At 42.9% G+C, this 18492-nt stretch overlaps 1 protein-coding gene across 1 annotated transcript in view; it reads right to left on the bottom strand.

The window, feature by feature from the left end:
* The window catches only part of ANGEL1 (angel homolog 1 (Drosophila)), a 41484-nt gene that overhangs the window by 7080 nt on the left and 15912 nt on the right, over positions 1-18492 (bottom strand). The window contains exons 2-7 of the mRNA XM_008590466.1: positions 14670-15245; positions 13543-13769; positions 13026-13095; positions 11997-12430; positions 9486-9612; positions 9073-9183 (exon numbers count right to left, since the gene is read on the bottom strand). Of these exons, the coding sequence (XP_008588688.1) occupies positions 9073-9183; positions 9486-9612; positions 11997-12430; positions 13026-13095; positions 13543-13769; positions 14670-15245 (1545 nt within the window). The remainder of the gene's footprint in view (positions 1-9072; positions 9184-9485; positions 9613-11996; positions 12431-13025; positions 13096-13542; positions 13770-14669; positions 15246-18492) is intronic.

Below are 18492 nucleotides of genomic sequence, written 5' to 3'. Positions count from 1 at the left end.
TGGTGAACTCCTGCAGTTTTTGTTTGTCTGAGAAATATACTATTTGCCCTTCCTTTCTGAAGGACAGCCTTGCAGGGTAGAGTATTCTTGGCTGGCAATCTTTGTCTTTTAGTATTTTGAATATGTCATCCCATTCCTTTCTAGCTTTTAGGGTTTGTGCTGAGAAGTCTGAAGTTAACCTGATTGGGGCTTCCTTATAGGTGATTTCATGCTTCTCTCTTGCAGCTTTTCAGATTCTCTCTTTGTGTTTGAGTTTTGCCAATTTGACCATAACATGTCTTGGTGAATCCCTTTTTGGGTTGAATACGTTTGGGTATTGTTGAGCTTCCTGGATCTGAAGATCTGTGATTTTTCCTATGCCTGGGAAGTTTTCTGCCACTATTTTGTTGAATATGTTTTCAATACAATCTCCTTTTTCCTCCCCTTCTGGGATACCCATGACTCGGATATTTGAGCACTTAAGGTTGTCTAGTATCTCTCAGATTTTCTTCAATTTCTTTGGTTCTTTTTTCTCTTTTCATGTCTGCTTGTGTAATTTCATACAGCCCATCTTCAAGTTCAGAGGTTCTCTCTTCAACTTCCGCAAGCCTGCTGGTGAAACTCTCCATTGTGTTTTTTATTTCGCTGAATAACTTCTTCAGTTCGGCATGTTCTGCTACATTTTTTTTTTAGAACATTGATTTCCTTGTACATTTCCTCTTTCAGGTCCTGTATACTTTTCCTCGTTTCATCATGCTGTCTAGCTGAGTTTTCTTGTATCTCATTCAGTTTCTTTAGAATTATCACTCGAAATTCCTTGTCATGCATTTCAAGGACTTCTTGTTCTATATGACCTAGAGTTTGAGATTTAACTTTTGGTGGTGTACTTTCTTGGTTTTTTGTATTTCTGGTATCTTTTTTTTTATGTTTATTCATTTTGGCAGGGGGTTTCACAGTGCACAGGTTTGACCCAATTGACTATCTAAGGTTAGGCTGTGTTTGTCAATTTGGTTTGGCTACCTCTGTGACTGCTCGGTTGGCCTCTAGTGTCTTGTGTGTGTGTTTGCCTCGGGTCTTGGGCCTCTCCGGGGAGCCTCCTCTCTGGTCAGCTTGGACTCTACTGGGCTGCTGAATCTCGGGACGGTACCGCAGGGTGTGTGGTCTCTTTTGAGCTTCCACTTCCCATGTAGAACTTCTCTCTGTTCATGCGCTCTGGCTCTGGCTGCTGGATCACACAGTGGCGGCCCCACAGGGTATGTGTTTTCTGCCAAATCTCTGCCACCCTATCCGGATGTTTCCCCACTCTGTGCGCACTAGGTGGGGCTGCTGGACCTTGCAGAGGCAGCCCCCAGGGTGTGTGTTTTCTGCCAAGTCTCTGCCTCCTTAGCCGGCCACCTCCCCACTCTGTGCACTCAGTACTGGGCTGGGGCATCTTCTGCAACCCTCGTCTATCAGCCGGGACTTCAAGCCCCTGCTCGGCACTGCCCCGCCCAGGAAGACTTTCAGGTTTCTGCTAGGCGCAGACTGCCGCTCACTCTGGGTGCCTTTGTAGCACTGAATAGGGCTTTCTCTGGACTTCTCACCTTCCTCCTCGTATTGCGGTTATTTGTGTATTTGCCTTATCTCCCACACCAGGGCATGAGCTCCTCGGGGGAGAAGCCCACAGCACACAGTTCCTCTTTGAATCCCCCCGGCGCGGACTGACTCCGGCGCCCGCCCGCAGTCAGCTCTCCGGCAGGTTCAAGTGAGCTGGGGGGCACTCCAGCCACACCTCTCCCAACCAGAAATCGGTTAGGGGTTCTTCCGAACTGATGGCCACAGAGATAGTATCTGCCTCCCGGAAACAGGAAGTTTACCTGGGGCCAGAGCCCAGGATGCGGTGGAGTGACAATTGGGCCGGCCTCCTCTTCCCTGCTCTCCTGACACTGGCCGGGGGCTCCCCACACCACCAGCCCCGCCAGAGATCCGTGGGGGGAGTGGGATGGGAGGCCAGTCCGCAGGCCCCGGGAGGCCCCGCACCGGGGCAAGCAAGTGGCGAGGCTCAGTGAGGAGTCACACCTAGTGAGGAGGGCAGGCCTGGCCGAGCCGGCCGGCTCCGCCCCCACCCGAGAAAATGGAGGCAGCCCTGGTGCCGGTGACTGGCCGGGTGTGGCAGGTGGAAGCCAGAAGGGCGTCTGCCCCGCAAGCAGGGCCGGGCTGGGGGTCACTCACAGAGCTGGGCAGGCCGAGCGGCTTCCTCTCCATTTCTGCGTCGTCACCGCCGCCGTCCTTGGCCGCTGCCGCTGGGGGTGGTTTTTAAAATGAGTCTTACTAGGGATTGGGGATGCTTCATCTTTCACACAGACACACTGCTGAGTCCACAAATTGTAGTGCTCACAAATGGCATCTCAATTCTTCCAGTTGTTCAGGATAAACACCTTGGAGTCCATCAGCAAATCCTTCCAGCCCAGCCTACTTCAGAGGGTGCTGGGAAGCTCTATTAACACCAACGGAACACTTTTTTCTTCCAGTTGTTCAGGACAAACACCTTGGAGTCCATCAGCAAATCCTTCCAGCCCAGCCTACTTCAGAGGGTGCTGGGAAGCTCTATTAACACCAACGGAACACTTTGAGATCTTCAAATAAAAGCACTTTACAGACTGTTCTCAATGGATTTCCCTTCTTTGCTAAGCTTCAAAGCTTCCAAGATGTTGGCAGCTGGGACTGAAAGGCAGAAGGAGGGAGCGTGGGGTAGGAGCGCCACCTGGGCGTGTGCCAACTGGCCTGACCGCCTGAGGGACCCCGGAACAGAGGGCAAAAAGTCCAGCGACAGGACAGGGTGTAGATGAGACTCCACATAAAGACGTTTTTTAAGGGCCGGTCCATGGCTCACTTGGGAGAGCATGGTGCTGACCACACCAAGTCAAGGGTTAACATCCCCTTACCAGTCATTTAAAAAAAAAAAAAAGATGTTTTTTAAGAAAAGGATAAAGGAGCATTATGGACAACTTCTTAACTTCTTGCCAATAAATCTGATAATTTAGATGAAAGGTAATGTTTCCTTATATACCTTACATTTTTCCTGTTAAACTTATTTCTACATTTTTCTTTTTGATACTATTACAAATAGGGTCTTTTTTTCATTATGTTTTAATATATCAGTATTTTTATATATTAATACTACTGATTTCTGCATATTCATTTTGTACCCAGCTACTTTCAAGAATTATCTTAATGCTTAAATGCTGCTTTTAGTTGATCCTCTTGGGTCACCAGTTATGTGATATCATTAGTAAGTAATAATTCATTACCTCCTTCCTATTTTTACACTTCTATTTCCTTTCTTATATTTGTTATCTATTGTTAATTTTGTTGGCTAGTATCTCCAAACACAGTTAAATAATGATAGTGGTCATCCTTGTCTTGTACCTAACTTTAACAGGAATGCTGCTAGAGGTTCTCTCTTTAAGCAAGATGCTGATTTCTGAAGCTGAGATAAATATGTTTCAACAGTGTAAGGAATTATCCACTTTTCCCTTAATTTAAGAGGGTTCATTTTGAAAGAATCTGAAATAGATGTTAAATTTTAACAAATGTCTCTTCAACATCTATAGAGAAGACAGCATGGATTTCACATATTTAACAGATTTCATATATATGTGTATAATAAGTTATACTAATAGATTTCCCAATATTCAACTATCCTCATAGTTTTAATAAACTCTATTTGGTCATAGTATATTGCTCTTTCAATGTGCTGCTAGATTCTGCTTCCTGATATTCTATTTAAAATTTTTTACATAAATATTCATAGGTGGAGAATATTAGAATCTATAGTTTTCTTTTTCTGTGTAATTATCATCAGGTGTTGGTGTCAACAATTTCATAAAAATAACCTGGCCCCTTTCTTCTTGAGTGTGCTCTATAACAATTTAAATACAGTAGTCCCCCTCCATCTGCGGTTTTACTTTCCATCATTTCAATTACTCTGTCAACCAGTCAGAAAATATTACAGTAGAGAGAGAAAGACTCTACATTCATATAACTTTAATTACAGTATACTGTTATAATTGCTCTATTTTACTATTAGTTATTGTTAATTACTGTGCTTAATTTATAAATTAAGCTTTACCTTAAGTATGTATGTACAGGAAAAAACATAGCATATATAGGGTCCAGTACTATCTGAGGCCTCAGGCATCCACTGGGTAAGGAGGGACTACTATAGTAAAGGAATCAAAGGTTCTTTAAAGGTTCTTTTCTGTTAATCTGAGCCTGGTGTTTTTGAGGGCTTGCATCTCTGAGATCATTTTCTATTATTTTTCCCCTATAGTAGTTAATTTATTTACACAATCTCCCCTGGAATAATTTTTAGTAAATTACATTTATGTGCCATCTAAGTTTTTAATTCCTTTTGCACTTAGTTGAGCAAAGAAACTCTCCATGATTCTTTTTTTCTTTTGCATCTGGATACTTGTTCTGATCCTTTTTTTCCCCTTAAATAGGTTAGCGAATGGGCTTATTTAATTGGCAGTTGTTTTGCATCCAAACAACCAGCAGCTCTTGGAGTTTATTAGTTCTACTATTTTTCTGTTTTCTAAATTTTTTCCATTTTAATCTTCTTTCCTCTTGCTTTCTTTCAGTTTATTTCTTTTTTCTAATCTCTTGAACTGGATGCTTAATTTGCTTATTTTCATCCTTTCATATCTATTAATATAATTCCATAATTCTAAATATTCTATAATTCTATGAATTTTTCACTTTACACTGTTTTTGCTATATCCCACAAATATATGGCATTTTTATTATTGTTATTTTCTAGATATTCTACAGTTTCAGCTTAAATTTCCTCTTTTACCCAAAAGTTTAAGTGTCCAGAAATTAAAATAGAAGTTTTAATTTCTATTTTTATTGCATGTGCTTCATGGTATAATACATGGTCAATTCTTAAGAATGTCCTGTGAATTCTTAAAAATTCTTTAAAAAATTCTTTGCTTTCAATGTTCAGAGTTTGAATATATCATCAGATTTACCACACAACATGTTACTTAGATCTTTTTTAGTTATCTTTTATCCACTTGATCTGTTGTGGACTGAGAAAGATGAATTAAGATCTTCTACCATTAGTTATTTTCTGACTATTACTCCTTGTTACAGCTTATGATTTTACTTTTTGATTGTTGATGTAATGTTATTTGGAGCATAAACATCCATAACACTAATATTTTTATTTTGAGTTACATCCTTTACCATTAGAATATGCCAGAAAAATCACAGTAACCAGCAGATCTTAAAACACTAGGTTTCCCTCAACACTAGGTTCTGCCAGTGTAGCACTGTGTACAAACAGCACTGCTTTGGCAGTTACACAGGACTCAAGCGCTCCACCTGTCCTCCAGGTCACCTGGGACACAGCTACCTCTACATGAACTACAACATCTTCCTGGGCCCATTCAGCATTGGTAGTAGCCAAACAAGGAAGTTCTTCTGCAAGTACTTGGGAAGAGGATCCAAAGTTGTGTCACACACATGGGCCAGTAGAGAGGGTGGATTCAGAACTTTCCTGCTTTAAAACTGACCAGACAGCCTTTGCTGTGTGACCTTCTAGTTAGTTTCTTAACTAGAGGTTTATAAACCTCACCCACTATCAGGTGTTTCTTCCTGTAATGCACTAAATTGGGCATATGGTTTGCTCTTATTTGTTAAAAGACCTGAAGCCCCAAGATTCAGTGTAAACATGCAAGTGCCCGTGAGAAAGCAAACACAGTAACTCCTTTTAGTGTCTATTGCTATGGTCTGAATGTTTATGCCACCACCCCCCACCCCGCCCTCCCAGTTCATATGTTGAAATCCTAACCCCCAAGGTGATGGTATTAGGAGGTAGTATCTTTGGGAAGTGATTAGGTCCTGAGTGTGAACTGTGAAAGAGGCCCAAGAGAGACCCCTTGCCCTTTCCACCATGTGAGGACACAGTGAGAAGAAACTATCTATGAACTGGGAAGTGGTGTCTTCCAGACACCAAATATTTGGAGCCTTGATCTTGAAAAGCCTAACCTCCAGAATGAGAAATAAATTTCTGTTATCTAGAAGCTACCCAGCTTATGGTATTTTGTCATAGCAGCCTAAACGGACTAAGACAAGTCCTTAAAATTCATATTACAAAAAATAAATCATTAATGACTGATTAACAAGCGAGGGACTTGAGATTTCAATGCTCTACTTACAAACTATTCTGTCACAAAGGGAGTTGGAAAGAATGAGAATCACAATGTTTTTTATTACACAACTTGGATGATGTGGAATTCTCCACCAAGAGCAATGTCAGCTTATGGGAAAATCAGACAATCACTACCTAGCACTGCATCTCCCTTTGGATCTAGAGGCCCCGCATTAAAGCTAGTGTCCAGTTGGCATGTTTGATATGCACAGTTGGGTTGGATGACTCTGGCACTGACCTGGAAATATTATTTGTTAGCATACCTGGACAGATCCTCTAGAAAAAGGAATGCACTCACTATGATCTCCTTGTACACACTTAATTCTTTCAACTAATAGCCTCTAAATAGTCATAGTTTTTTAGATTTGGAATCTTTAAAAGAGATTCTTCAGGAGCATGTTCAGCCCTGGGTACTGGCACTGAACAAATGGAAGGACACATTCACAGTATGTAATAGATGGATGTTCACCCAAATTTGATCTCAATTCTGAAAATATTGTTGTTTTGCGTTGTTAGTGAACTGGATGTCCTCCCAATAGAACAATTCTTTTCTACTAACAAAATGATTGCTGGTATATATTTTAAAGATTTTTGGTTTAATTTTGTTATCAAATTGAAATGTTATTTTACAGCACTGATTTTTTAAAACAACCTATTCTTAATATGAAATTACCTATGTGGCATCCTGTTACTGTTTAACTTGAGGATTTTGTAATCTTAAAACATTGAGCCACCGCTGCCCTGCCTGAGCCCAACAGATACAAGCACTTATCCCCAGTTCCTGGCACATGCTACTCACTCAATACATGGCCACTGTTACTATTATTGCTATTGCCACAGCTGTAATAATACTTCAGCTTTGCAATTAAAAAAAAAAAAAGAGCCACTGAAATGTTTGCTGCTTTATGTAAAATGCCAATTCAAATTAAATTCCTACAACTAAAAAAAATTCAGTGCTCACCACCAGTCCTTTTACTATGTATAGTTTCCCTAGCCATTGCTTGGTTGCCTTCTAGTAGTTTCTTCAAGAAGGGCTGCTGGTTGGGTATAAAATTCTTTCCTTGAAGTCTTGAACCACTGTCTTCTAGAGTTGCATGTCAATGTTAAGAAGTCTTATACCAACCTGATTACTGTTAAACTTAGAAGTAGCTCAATCTTTTAGTTCAACTGCCCAAAGGATTTTCTTTATCTTTGTCTTCAAGTAACTTCACTCAGATGTCTTTGTGTTGGATCTCTTACACATTTTTTACTGAGACATGATATGTCCTCTTGATCGGAAGATTCAGATCTTTTCCTTTTGGGAAAATCTTCCTTGAATCATATCTTTAAATATTTCCTTTGTGCCATTATATTGGTTTTCTTCTTTGTGAACTCCTAGTATGTGTATGTTGGATCTCCTTTATCTCTCACTACTGTAACTTCTCTCTAATCCTTTTTATCTTTTTATTTCCTTTCATTTTGCTTGGTTTTTTGTTTTGTTTTGGTTTGGTTTCCTGGCCTCTGTCACTTGCCTTATTTTCAGCAATCTATTCTCTCTTGCGCTGCATCCAATTTTGTCTTCATTTCTTATAATGTTTTTATTTTCTATTCTACTTCTTTTGAACTCTGTAGCTTACACTTCATCTTCTGATGTCTTGCCATGTACCTGAACTTATTTCATAAAGACAGTTATTTTATTTTTGTGGTTTTCTTTTATAAAGGCAATTGCTTCATTTTCCTTTTTTTATTCAGCAGGAAACAATCATAATTTCCACATGCTTCATGGCAACAATGTTTATCTTTGAGGTTAAGTATTCTTTATCTCCCTTTTGCTTTTCCATTCCTTCCTCCTTTTTTCCTTGCGTTATTTTAGTACAGATCCCATGCTGTTCCTTTTGGGCAAGCCCAGCTCAGTTGAGATTTTTCTGCACCAGCTATTTGTACAAAGTTTATATAAGGGAAGGACTAGGTGCATATTCCAAGTAACAGGAATTTTCCTTATGACACACGGTTATGTATAAGTCTTTTCAACCTTTAATTCTCCCCAGCCAAAAGAGATATGCACCTCTATAAGTACTTTACCTCTCCTTTACCACTTGAACAGGCTGATTAATGCAAATATGGCCTGATTCCCTGATTAATCTTTCTTCCATTGCCTCTTAGGATCAAAACAGATCCAGAGGTTCTCCCATCACAACCTGTGCATTCTATTCTTATTTGAAAAAAAAAGATTTTGGTTTTGTGCCTCAAGGTACACTCCTCACCTTGGAGAAATATACTGTGCTGATTCTTTCTGAGACCCATACAGCCCAAAGATAAGTCTCTCCATATTTCCTTGGGTACTCCTAAACGATGTCCAGTGCTTCTTGCAGCCACTCATCTGTCCTGTGGCTCATGGTTTCAGAACTTCAGATCTCCTAGTTTTGTCAAAGATGGAGTTTGCATTTCTTTCGTCTATTATCCTTGTTGCTTTGGAGTGGTTTCAGAGACAAGAAGGGGAGAATGTCAAGTATACATTCAATATGGAAGTTCTCAGTAGGAGCAAGTTTTTATTACAACCAGGATCACTGTCACCTTATGATTTTTGAAGCCCCATCATATGTATCTTCTCCCTTATATATGCTGTACACATGCTAGTTATTAGCAACTTGAGTCTTAAAAGGTTAAGTGGCTTATTCAAGGTCTCAGAGCTAGTTAGAACCCAAGTCTCTTGATTCCTGGGCCAGTGCTCTTACCACATTGCACATTCATGCATGCATATGACCACTGAACTACACTGATCTTCCTTCTAAGTATATTTATTGCCAGAAGCTGATCTCTAAGAATCATATTTAGAAAAGAATAGGAAAACATATAACTGACAGATATCAGGAGTGAGGAAGAAAGAAGATCAATAAAAAAGGTTTAGTTCTCATTACCTGGCTTAGTGTCTGTGACTCCTTCCATGAGAACCAATCCTACCGGTCGCTGACAAGCAATGTTGCAGAAGCGGAAATGTAACAGGAAGTTTCGGCCATACTTACGTCTCTCTGTAAACCAGGAAAGGCAACAGTGAAAGAAAGGAAAAGAAGCCATGTGCTGAGACCTCCTTAGTACCAAGAAGCTTCCAGCAAAGGAACACTGAAGAAGTCTGGCTCTGAAGACGAGATTTTTCAATGGCTATGGTTTAAAGTTGTCCATCTCACTAGGTGACCACAGGGAAGTCAGTGAGAAAAACAGAGGGACTCGCTAAGAATTGAGGGGATTACACTTTTTCTTGTGATTGAGGCACCATCTTTCTCCCAAAATGGGCATGAAGACACAGCCAACCAAAAATGTGACATATGCTCACCTGATCTCTTGGGGTGACAGGAGGTGACATATTGACAGCAATCAGTGATGCCCAGGGTGCTGGGCCACAGTGGGGCTTGCAGCTTCCTCTGGTAAAGCTGATGGGAGAAGTCTTCCTGTCCAGATACCTACAAGGAAAGAGCAGAGTGGGAATACGGAAACCAAGACAGAAAAAAAGGAAATAACAGCCCATGTTTTGGGACATGTGGACAAATACAAACACACACATCACACACTACATACATGGTATAGCAAGCCACGTAAGTCTCAAGGGAAGGTTAAAAATAAGGACCTAATTAAAACCATTACTTTTTCACTACAAACAGTGAAATGTCCATGAGACAGGAATGAGGGGTCAGAGTGAGGTATGTGAGTCAGAGAGAATAGAACTGTATGAACATGTGGTCCCCTAAATTTCACTTCAGAAAAATCTACACAATTCTCCACAGGGAATATCAGCTCTCAGGGCCTTTCACTTACAATGGGAAAAGGTTTATCCTGATTTTTGGATCTTCTGGATCAAGGTCTAACATCTTGAGCCTATTATTGGGAAACCACAGGGTCAAACCAAATGGGAAATGCACCAAAGCACTTTACCGTATCTATGTCACCATCCTCGGTCAAAGCCAATGAGCAGCCTGGGAACGGACAGAACGTAGTAGGGGAAACATTCGGCAACATCAGTCATCTGCATATCTCCAACATGTGTAACAAAATTCCCTTTATTTCATTTAACAACAACAAATATTTGAATGCCAACTATGTGCAAGACACTGGCTAAGTGTTGGGAATAGAGGAATGATGGACACAATCCTTCTGCCCTTAGAGGGCATCAATTTTCAATATATCATCTCAAGACAGACAGACCTGGAATTTAATGGCATTTAATAGGTGTGTGACTCTGGGCAAATTAGTTAACTCTCTTGGGTTCAATATCCCGAAATATACTGAAAAATAGGACAATAATACATGTACAATTAATAATCTTAATAATACTCACTACCGATTACAGACTGCTTCCTTTGAACCAGGTACAGGAAAACACTTTTCACGCATTATTTTATTTAATCCACCCCAAACCCCCCAAAACCCCTCTGAAGCAGATCCCATTATATCCTCAATGTACAGATGAGGCTATTTGGGCTTATGAAAGTTAAGTAACTTGCCCAAGGTGTCAGAGCAGGGATTTGAACTCAGGACTGTCTGGTTTCAAAGCCAAGTTCTGTTATGCACTATGTCTAATAGTATCTGTCACATGGTAGGCACTCAATAAGTTCTTTTTCCCACTCCCTGAGCTCCTTGAGTATAGCTCCTTTACTGTACAATGATGCCTTTCTCTGCGCACACGGCAACTAGGACATCATTGGCACTCCACTAACCTCATTAAAATAAAAGCCCAGAGGGCTTGAAAATAAATCAATCATTTTGTGTCTTTTCTCCACTGTGACTTGCCAAAAGTTAAGCCATAAGTTGGATCAGTAGGGGCAAAACAGAGGAACAAAAAGATTAAGGAACATATAAAGAAATCAGCCCAAATTGATAAAGCATAAGATATCTATGCTATCAATATTCAACATTTAAAAGGACTGAGATAGATCTATATGCAAATTGTTGAGTAAAAAAAAAAAAGCTACAAATGACACACACAGTAGTATATCATGGTTATAAAACACACGTGATAGAGTACGTATTGGCTATTATAAGCAATCACAGCATAGTATTTGAGGGCAAGAGCTCTGGTGTCAGACTATCTGGTTACAAATCCTGGTTCCACCACAAATTACCTAGAGCAAATTACTTAACTTCTCTGTGCCTTAGTTTCCTCATTTATAAAATGGAAGCACTGACAGAAATTGTGGAAATTAATTATTTAATACATGAAAAGTACTTAAAATACTCCTGCTACACAGTAAGTGCTTAACAAATGTAATTTTGATTATAACATCATAGGAATATAGATGCCACCATAAATGCATAGAAAATAATCTGGAAAACACCACCAAACTTAGAACAGTCATTACTTGACTCTATAAGGAGAGGGTAAGGAACGTAGGCAACAAAGGCAGCTTTTGCCTTATTTTATGGTGTTCGCATCCTTGCAAAAATGTACTTATGTTACGTGTAAATTAAAAATTAATAATAAAAATTGAAAAGGATTCCAATATACCAAAGGTACTCACAACTTTCTAACTTACAGGCTTGGGCACCAGCTATTCAACATAACAATAAAAAGCTATTTTATGGTGTTCGCATCCTTGCAAAAATGTACTTATGTTACGTGTAAATTAAAAATTAACAATAAAAATTGAAAAGGATTCCAATATACCAAAGGTACTCACAACTTTCTAACTTACAGGCTTGGGCACCAGCTATTCAACATAACAATAAAAAGCAGGAGGGAACCAGAACAGAGGTAACCGAGGTCCCTGCCACAAAAGCAGCACCGGATGCCAACACCCGAATCTCTCCCTAGACTGTGTTCCTACCCCCACAGGGGCCACTCCTATTTCACCTTCCAGGCTGGCATCCCATGGTACTGGAGCTCTCCGTCCCTGATGAAATTGTAGAGAGGTGAATCAGGAACAGAGTTCAGGTCCCCGCACAAGATGATGGGGCAGTGGTTGCCATCTGACAACCTGGCCACCTTGTCCACTTCAGCCAGGAGAATGGCCATCTGGGCCAGCTTGACATCACCCCGGCGTGGGTTATACAGGATATGGGTATTTGCTACACACAGAGGGGCCACTGAGACTTGCCCCAGGCCTTCTGGGACTAGTGGCTGCAGCAACAACACTAAGCCCACGTTGTCCCGATTGAGAAGCTCCAAGCCAGGCCGGAAGTACTCCACGGGGCTGGCGCAGAGTAGACGGAATCTAGTGGGCTTGTAGCAGACAGCACAGCCATCTGTTTTACACCCCGTCCTCCGCTTGTAGAAACAGGTAAAGCCTGCAAGCAAAACCCCACCAAGGGGATAGGTTAGAGTCCTTAAAGCCTGAATCACTTCTAACCAGGGGCAGCAGCCCAGGTGTGTGCACCTAAGGCATGTTCTGCTGCTCAGTAACGGGAGCCCTTCCCCTTGCCACTTCCCTGGTTCTGCAGAGGTTCCCTTATAGTTATAACCAGATGACAGAGGGGCTAGACGGGGAAGGAGGGAGGGAAGGGTATGAAGCAATATAACATGATAGGAAGAGCATGGGATCTAGACTCAGACGTTAGAGTCCTAGTTCCACACCTAACAGCTTTGTAGCTTTGTGATTTTGAGCAAGTAACACAAATTTTCAGAACCTCAGTGTCTTCATCTGTAAGATGGGGATAATAACACTTAGCTTCATTGGGCTGGTTACTTTAAGGATTAAATGGCACTGTGTATCAGAATTGCTTTAAAAACTGCAGAACTCTACTTTTTCTCACCCAAACATGGAAGGAGCTAGCTCACAGGTGAGGCTGAGGGTTGACAAAGACAAAAGAAAAGGTGTCTCCAGAAGAGAGTAGTCAGAGTGGTAGGAAGAAAGGCTGGAAATATGCCAGAGAGCCACATTACCCATCATTCGCAGAGAAGGCTCCAGTTGCTCCCAGTAATGATCTTCCTGGACTTCCTGGAGACACAGGATCTGGGAAATTGACAAGAAGACCAATCATTCCAGAGTGCTGGAATATGACTCCCACTTCAGCAGGCACTGACGCCAGGTGGGAAGCTACTGTGGATCTCAGATAGGGTCACCCTGAAAAGTCTCACAGGGCTGACTCTTCCCAGTCACCAACAGCAAGAACAAGCCCAGACTTAGGCTGAGGAGAACAGATATATGCATGCACTGGATTTTCCTGCTCCTTGAATCCCTTAAGTCTCCCTCCCTGCATAAAGGTGCTGGAAAGAGCACACCGAGGGAGAATCTTTTCAGCATCTGCCCAAAACTCAGTGGCTCCAGGCAGGCAAGCTCCAGCCCTAAGCAGGACTTCAATCATCTGAACAACTATGGGGTTGAACTCATCTTCTAAGAGCACTGGGAAATAGCCCAGCTCCGCGCCAATGCAAGATGGCACTTCCCCCCTTCACTCACATCTGGGTCCCAGTGCTGGAACTCCTGCATGAGGTTGGCAAAGCGATAGTTCCAGTTTAGGATGTCCGGATGGCAATGCAGATAGAGCTCTGAGCTCTGCTGCATCAGGTCCTGAGCTAGGATGTTATAAGACATCAGGGTGAACTGGAACTGAGGGCTGTCCCCTGCCTCCAGGCCCTGAGCATCAGGCTGGCTGGAGAAATCTTCCCATTCTCGCCACAAAATTTCTGCAAAGGCATTAGAGGAAGAGTTTCATGACAAATACATGTTATCCAAAAGCCCCACCATCTCCACTCCTGACTCAGTAATATTATGCCTGAGGTTCCCTTTTCCATTTTCCCTCTCATCCATCCCTCTCTGGTGATTTGAGCAGCACTCTAAGGACATTCGTCAGACTAGACAGTAAGCTCCATAAAGCCAGAGACGATTTTGGCCTGCTCACCACTGCCTCACCAGCACCTAGCAGATACTCAGTAAATATTTATAGGATGACAATTTCTCACTTTTGATAAATCCATGAGTCTCTGAAGAATCACTCAGATGGGTGTGCTTAACATAGTCACCTGAGGCTAAAGACATTTCTAGAGTTAATTTCAGCTTTGGGTGTTTTCTGACCTCTAAACCTGGAAAAGTCTATGTGGCTAGAGATGACAAAGTGTCCTTCATCTTCCCTATGGCACAGGGCAGCATAGTGGATTACAAACCTATATGAGCCACAGAACTCTTTCTTCAAATTTTAATGGACCCCCAATATGTAACACAAATAAAACTGGAGTTATTCTGGTTGAGGTAGAGAGTGGAGGCCCTGAGACTTCTCTACCCCTATCCCCTTCAGAGAAACAGCATTGGAGAATCAGAACTAGGGTCTGGTTTCAGTTCTTTCACTACCTAGCTATATGGACCTTAGGCATGTCCTCCTACCTCTGCACTGTGGTTATTTCATCTGTTAAGACATTGGGCCGGGTGAGATGATACGAAAGACCCCTCTTGATCTGACAATATGAGATTCTCAGAAAAATAGAATCCAGTGGCAGAGCTTCTCACCAGAGAATCTTCCCTTTGGCAATGGCTGTGCCCACCCAAGACAACCTGCTGCCCTGGTTCATTCAGCCAGTTGTCAGACTCACCATGATATGGTATTTCCACTGGGGGAGGCTGCAATTGCCCCAGGCCCTCAAATGGCCAGACAGGAGCCTCTCCCCAGGGCACAGGCTCAGGTGCCATGCTCCAGGCCATCACCGCAGGGTCTTCTCCCCACTGCTCTGCGGCCAGGGCGCCCATTGGGAGGACAGCACAGTCTGCATACTGGGGACCTGTCTGCATAGGGACAGCTGCCCACACAGGGCCCTCGACCTCTGGCAGTGGCTCCTCCCCTAGCACCTCAGGGAAAGGCTCGTCCAGGTTCTCTGCTGCCCGCAGGTCACTCAGCTGCCCGCTGGACCACTTGTCCTTGGAAGCAGCGTCCTGTTCTCCGGGATTATCCATCAGGAGAGCCAGGCTGCTCTGGGCTAGTCCCTTATCTGCAAGGGGACCCTCACTTGCAGTTGAGAGCACCTGGCTTGACCCTTCTTCTCGCCACTGCTGCAGCAGGCCCTCACACTCCTCCTGGTCAGGGCCCCGAGGGGCCATGGCAAAGTTGCCCTCTACCTGGGGGGATGAGCTCTTCGCCAAGACAGCATTTTTTCGACATGTGAAGAAAGCATCTAAGAGAAAAGCCAAAATATCATATTATATAAGAAGACAGCATCACCCAACCCACGTTCTTCTCCCAGCTAGAATGTAAGCCCCATATGAGCAAGAACCATATCCACCTTGCTCATCACTGTACCATCACTGAGTCTGCCCACCTTAATGCCTGGAACATCATCACCATCAGAGTACTTACTATGTGTCAGGCACTATGCTAAGTGCTTTACAAATAGTAGTTAATTTACATGGTAGGGACCTGATAAATATTCAGTGCATGAATGAAAGAATGGCTTTCATTCAATCTAGGACATAGACAGGCACATATAACCATAACCTTTTTATCTGCAGGTTAAGACTACTATTAACATCAACTCTCTGGTTCTAAGAACCACATTACATTGGAACCAGCACTTAACTATGAATCAGAACTGTCTGTTATGGTCTAGCACTGAAATTAACAAAACTAACTGACCTTGAACAATGTCCCTAGTCAGATGGACTCACTCTTCACTGGAAAATGCAGACAAGAGAAGTCTGAACTAGACAGTCTCCAAGAGCTTTTCTAGTTCTATAAATCCCCTAATGTATGAATGCATTTCAAAAGAAAATGTCCTAAAGTAGACAGTCTCAAAATTATACAAATTACTTCTCGGCAAAGTCCCTTGAGACTCTTCTCAAAGCTATTTATTCTACTCACAAAATCTTCAATAAACTTCATTGTCTGCTTTCCCATTCCACAATACATCAGAACCAGTAAGTTAGAACGTGCCAACAATTGACATAAGAGATGGCTGTCATCTCTCTGCTACAGAAGCCACAAATGACAGCCAAAAGGCAAGAAACAGGCGGGAAAGACTCTAAAATTAGAGCCCCCAAACTCCAAGTATTTTGGTGACAGCAAACAACCCCCACACGCTAAATCACTTATTTACAGCACAGGACAAGTAATATGGGCGATGTTGACCCTCAATCACTAGAAACAATTTTTTTTAAGGCAAGAAAAACTTTAACATGATTCAAATATTGAAGGATGGCTCAAATATTATGTTTATGGCCTATGTGAATTTATGTTCCTATAAACCAGTGGTTTTCAACTGGGTTGATTTTGCCCTCAGGGGATGTTGTGAACTGATGGAATCATGTCCCCCAGAATTCATATATTAGAAGCTTAATTCCCACTGTAACTGTTGAGAGTGGGAAATAATTTAAAGGTAGGGACTTAAGCGGTGATTAGATTGTAGGACCATGCCGTAATGAATGGATTAATAATGGTGGTCAGGGTTGTGGTTCTGAGGGCTTCAAAAGAAGAGCATGAGAGGTTAGTCTCTCTCTGCTCTTCCATTTTCTGCCATGTGAGACCCCTGGGTCACCGTCACCATCACCAAGACTCTCACCAGATGTGTTTCCTGGACTTTGGACTTCCCAACCTCTGAAACTGTAAGCAATAAATTTTGTTTTCTTTGTAAATAACCCAGTTTCAGGTATTTTATTATAAGCAACAGAAATGGACTAATACAGGGGACATTTAGCAACATCCACACTGTGATTGTCACAACTGTGGCAGTGCTACTGACTTCTAGTGGTTAGAAGACTGGGATGCTGCTGAACATCCTACAATACACAGGACAAACCCACAACAAATGATCTAGCCCAAAATATCAACAGTGCTGAGACAGAGAAACCCTGCTCTAAACCCATGGGCTAGGTTGCTGGGTTTTAGTCTCATGGACTTGCTAATGATCTGCCCCTTGAAACATCTGTGTGTAGCAGATGGCAGAGGTTCTTTGGTTTTTGGCATGAGGTTATTAGCTTTCAAATTTAGCAGCTTTTTATTGGTGATGGTTTTTCAGCAGCAGGATTTTAAAAAAAAATCTTATCTAGAAAACAAACACACAACTACTTTAATGTGTGGGTGAGAAGGGGATATTTCTGATATCTCTAGAACTCTACTGGTCTGAAAACCTCTGGACTAGTGTATGTCACTACAGCTGCCATCAGGGACACTGCAAGAGAGCCAGAAAAGACAGCAACATAGTTAAAGGAATATACTTAGTTATCCGAAAACAACTACTTCTGTGGAGTTTCCCATTCCTCAGAAGTATGAACACACAAGGCATTCCTGAATTCATTGAGTACTTACTATATACCAGGCAGTGTGTTAGTACTACAGATACAGTGAACAATACAGACATGGCCCTGCCCCTCCAGAAACTTGCATTCTAGTGGCAGTCACCCAGTAAAAATTTAAAATATTTTTTACATGAAATATATACATCAATTACATATAAACATTGTGTAAATTTCCAGAAATGAAAAACACAAAACGCACAGTTTAGACCCCTTATTTCTAAGAAAGTACTTCTTGGTCCTGTCCCCTAAATTGTAGGAAAGTCTGGGAGTTTTGTGGGATTTTAGAGAGGAACTGATGGTCGCAAAAAAGCCTCCGGAATTTCGAAGAGGAGGAATAGGGAGTGCAGGCAGATTATGAAAAAGGAAAGGAATAATCCTCCCTCAACTGGGCATTGCCCCCCCCCCAGGATTTTAGAGAGGAACTGATGGTCGCAAAAAAGCCTCCGGAATTTCGAAGAGGAGGAATAGTGAGTGCAGGCAGGTTATGAAAAAGGAAAGGAATAATCCTCCCTCAACTGGGCATTGCCCCCCCCCCCCAACCACCACATCTTGGGCCTTGCCCCCCCCCCAAACCACCACATCTTTGTAAACGCACGTGGAGAAAGCTTCAAAGCTGAGATTCAAATGTGTCCCTGACTTCTGAGCATCCCTTTTTCAACCAAAGACAGGGTTGAGGGAGGAGAGAGCTGAGAGGCGGCTGTGAAAGGTGAGTGAAGTTAACCAGGGGGAGACAGGTGCTTCCAGGACTCCAGCCGGCAGCAGACGCCCCCGGGCCGACACGCCTCCTCCCGCAGAGAATTCCAGCACTCGCCTCAGCCCGGAGTTGCCGACCCTCCCGGACCTCCCCCAGAGAGGTGACTCGGCCGGCCCCAGAGCCCCTCTGCACTCCCAGGGCTGGGGAGGAGAGCCCCTTCCCCAGACCCCCTCCACGTTAACCGTGGCCCGACGTCACCAGAGCACAGGCGTGAGGCGGGGGCCGCCCACGAGGGTCATCAGCCAAGCTCAGGCCCAGTGGGGTCGGCACGGGCCCCGCGGGGCCGGGGGCCAAGGACCGCCTCCCCACACCTTGGCACCGCCCGGGAGACGGTGGTCTTGCGGCCCGGCGAACCGCACACCGCCCCAGGCCTCGGG

The sequence above is a fragment of the Galeopterus variegatus genome, unplaced genomic scaffold (assembly GCF_000696425.1).
Source record: "Galeopterus variegatus unplaced genomic scaffold, G_variegatus-3.0.2 Scaffold140, whole genome shotgun sequence".
NCBI classification, from domain to species: domain Eukaryota; kingdom Metazoa; phylum Chordata; class Mammalia; order Dermoptera; family Cynocephalidae; genus Galeopterus; species Galeopterus variegatus.
Note: the sequence above shows the minus strand (reverse complement) of the source record. Positions and strands in the feature narration are given on the sequence as shown.